At 36.2% G+C, this 2500-nt stretch overlaps 1 protein-coding gene across 2 annotated transcripts in view; it reads right to left on the reverse strand.

The window, feature by feature from the left end:
- The window catches only part of LOC138030239 (ubiquitin carboxyl-terminal hydrolase 20-like), a 30774-nt gene that overhangs the window by 8320 nt on the left and 19954 nt on the right, over window positions 1–2500 (reverse strand). For both annotated transcript variants that reach the window (XM_068878144.1, XM_068878135.1), the window contains exons 22-24: window positions 1697–1763; window positions 1526–1564; window positions 447–528 (exon numbers count right to left, since the gene is read on the reverse strand). In XM_068878144.1, the coding sequence (XP_068734245.1) occupies window positions 447–528; window positions 1526–1564; window positions 1697–1763 (188 nt within the window). The remainder of the gene's footprint in view (window positions 1–446; window positions 529–1525; window positions 1565–1696; window positions 1764–2500) is intronic.

Here is a 2500-nt window from a genome sequence, read left to right on the forward strand (position 1 = left end):
TTGTGTGATTTTAAAATGTGCACTCCATTTGAAATCACAAATACCAGTTTGATTTCAGACCAAAATTGCACAACAAAAAGTTCAATTACCACTTTATTACATCCATTCAGAAATCACACAATAATTATTTAATCGCTAAAATACAGGATATTAGTCAGCACCAATATTTTATTGATCCAGTAGGGAACTAAAGTTGCAAAATTTGTCACAAAATGGTTTTCTTTGTCTTTCATTTTCCTGCAATTTGATTGGTTACCTTAAACAAGCCTTGAAATCTGATTGGCTGTTTTGTTTTAGTGTTCCTTTCTCATTGGCTGGAGAAATAAATGCGATTAGAAAAAAAAAAGTGTGATTTGGGAATAAATCGCACCACTGAGAGCCAATCAGATTGCAAGGATCGACAGAGATTTCTAAATGGATGTAATAAATTATGTTCTTTAACTCACCGTGCTTGCAAATGGCTCCAGACAGATCCAGGTAAAGGAGCAGTTATGTCATGAATTCTTTCCATGTTCAATGGATGAATGGCTAAAGAAAATGATACAATGTACAAGGTCCATTAAATATCAGTGGTGGTGATGTAAAGAAACCATAAAAAGGTGTGTGCAATAACTGAAAATTATCAGTTTTACACTGTATTACTCGTGGGAGGCGCGGTGGCCTCATGGTCAGTGTGCTCGACTTTGGATCGAGTGGTCCGGTGTTGGGTTCTGGTTGGGGAAATTGTGTTGTGTTCTTGGGCAAGACACCTTACTCTTACGGTGCCTCTCAATACCCAAGTGTACAAATGCGTAGCAGTGAATTTAATGCTGGGGATAACCCTGCGATGGAGTAGCATCCCATCCAGGGGGGAGTAGAAATACTCCAGTAGCTTCATGCTACAGAAACCAGAGATAAGCGCCGGCTGGTGGGTCTTCTAAGCTGGTAGCAGACTTTACCTTTACCTTACAATGTATTATTACCTGTATTTTTGACCAGCCAAAAAAAATTAATTTCAAGAGGGAATGGGTGTGGTGACCTTATAATTAGGACATTATGACACCAGAATAAACCAGAAGTTTTGCTTTTTCTTCACAATACACCTGGCCTCAGTTGTTCAAAAGGTGGATAACGCTATCCACCGGATAAATCACTATTTGGCGGATAAACTCTAGCAAAACCAATTGAGTTATCCAGTGGATAGTGATTTATCCAGTGGATGGTGCTATCCACCCTTCGAACAACTTGGGCCTGAGCATTGTACATGTAAGCATGCTGAATCCTTCGGTCGAAGGCTAGCAGAGGGCCACAAAGTCAAAAGTACAATCTGGTCACTGTAGAATATGGATTAAAAACAACAAAAACAGTGTCTTGAGAAACATCTAAACAAACCTTGTAATGATTTTGTCTACCTGGCTTCTTTATCCAGGAAAAGTTGATGACAGTAATGTGTGTATGATAGCATACATGGAATGATACTGTAAGACCGCAACAGTTAAAAAGCAAAAAATAGAGCCAGAGAATAATTTTATTTCAAAGCACTTACCACCATGAGGGCAAAGAAAGTCGTAGTTTGTAATGGGACCTGACAATTAAAACACAGTAACTGTTGAAATCATGCAAAAAAAAAAAAACACCCGCAGCGGCAGGGCAGCAAGAAACAAAACTAATTAATGATTTTAAACTTGTGAAAGTCTGTGTTTTTGTTAATTAATACCTGGCTCCATACAAGACTGGAACTTGGTTAGCCATTTCTTGGACACATAATATCTTGCTTCATTGGGCTGCAAGAAAAATAAAGGAAATCATTAACTTTTTGTAATAATCGAACAAAGAAAAATTCAAATTGAATTGGTTTGAAAAATTTTAAAACTTTAACCACAACAGATACATTGCAATGTCGATTAATTTCATTCCTAAAAAAATTCCTGAAAAACCCAACTGGCAGGAAGTTAAGAGTAGGCTATTTACAGTAGAGGTGGTGGATTGAATTCAGGATTCAATTTGTGGTCTGAGCAACAATTTGAATCTGGAACATTTGCAGGCCTCCAATTCCAAAGCAACATTAGAGGGGAAATTTTATTGTTGTCAGCTTTGTGAATGACAAATTTAACTAAATGAACATTTTCTAAACATCTTGTTAACCTTTCAGAGAAAGCTCTCTTTCATAATCTAAAACAAACCAGAATTAAAATTAAACTTGTGCAAAAAAATTTGAATCAGGAAATTTGAACCACCACAACATATCCATCATAACCATGACATTTAACAAAAAATAGTAAAAGACAGTAAAGTTGTTCAGTGTTTAAATTCATCCAACATCATCCATCAAGACTGAAAATTTGCGGAGTGTGCATTTGACTGCCTCATTTAAAGTGTGTTGTTTATCCAGGAGCTTAAACCATCACTAAACAAGCAATCAGACTCAATAAATGCCAAGCTATCCTATTAGAATATTTGCATAATGATAATATTAAAATGTTCAAAACTCAACTCCTTTAACTTTAAAACTCAACAAATT

This window comes from Montipora capricornis, chromosome 2 (genome assembly GCF_036669925.1).
Source record: "Montipora capricornis isolate CH-2021 chromosome 2, ASM3666992v2, whole genome shotgun sequence".
NCBI lineage: Eukaryota > Metazoa > Cnidaria > Anthozoa > Scleractinia > Acroporidae > Montipora > Montipora capricornis.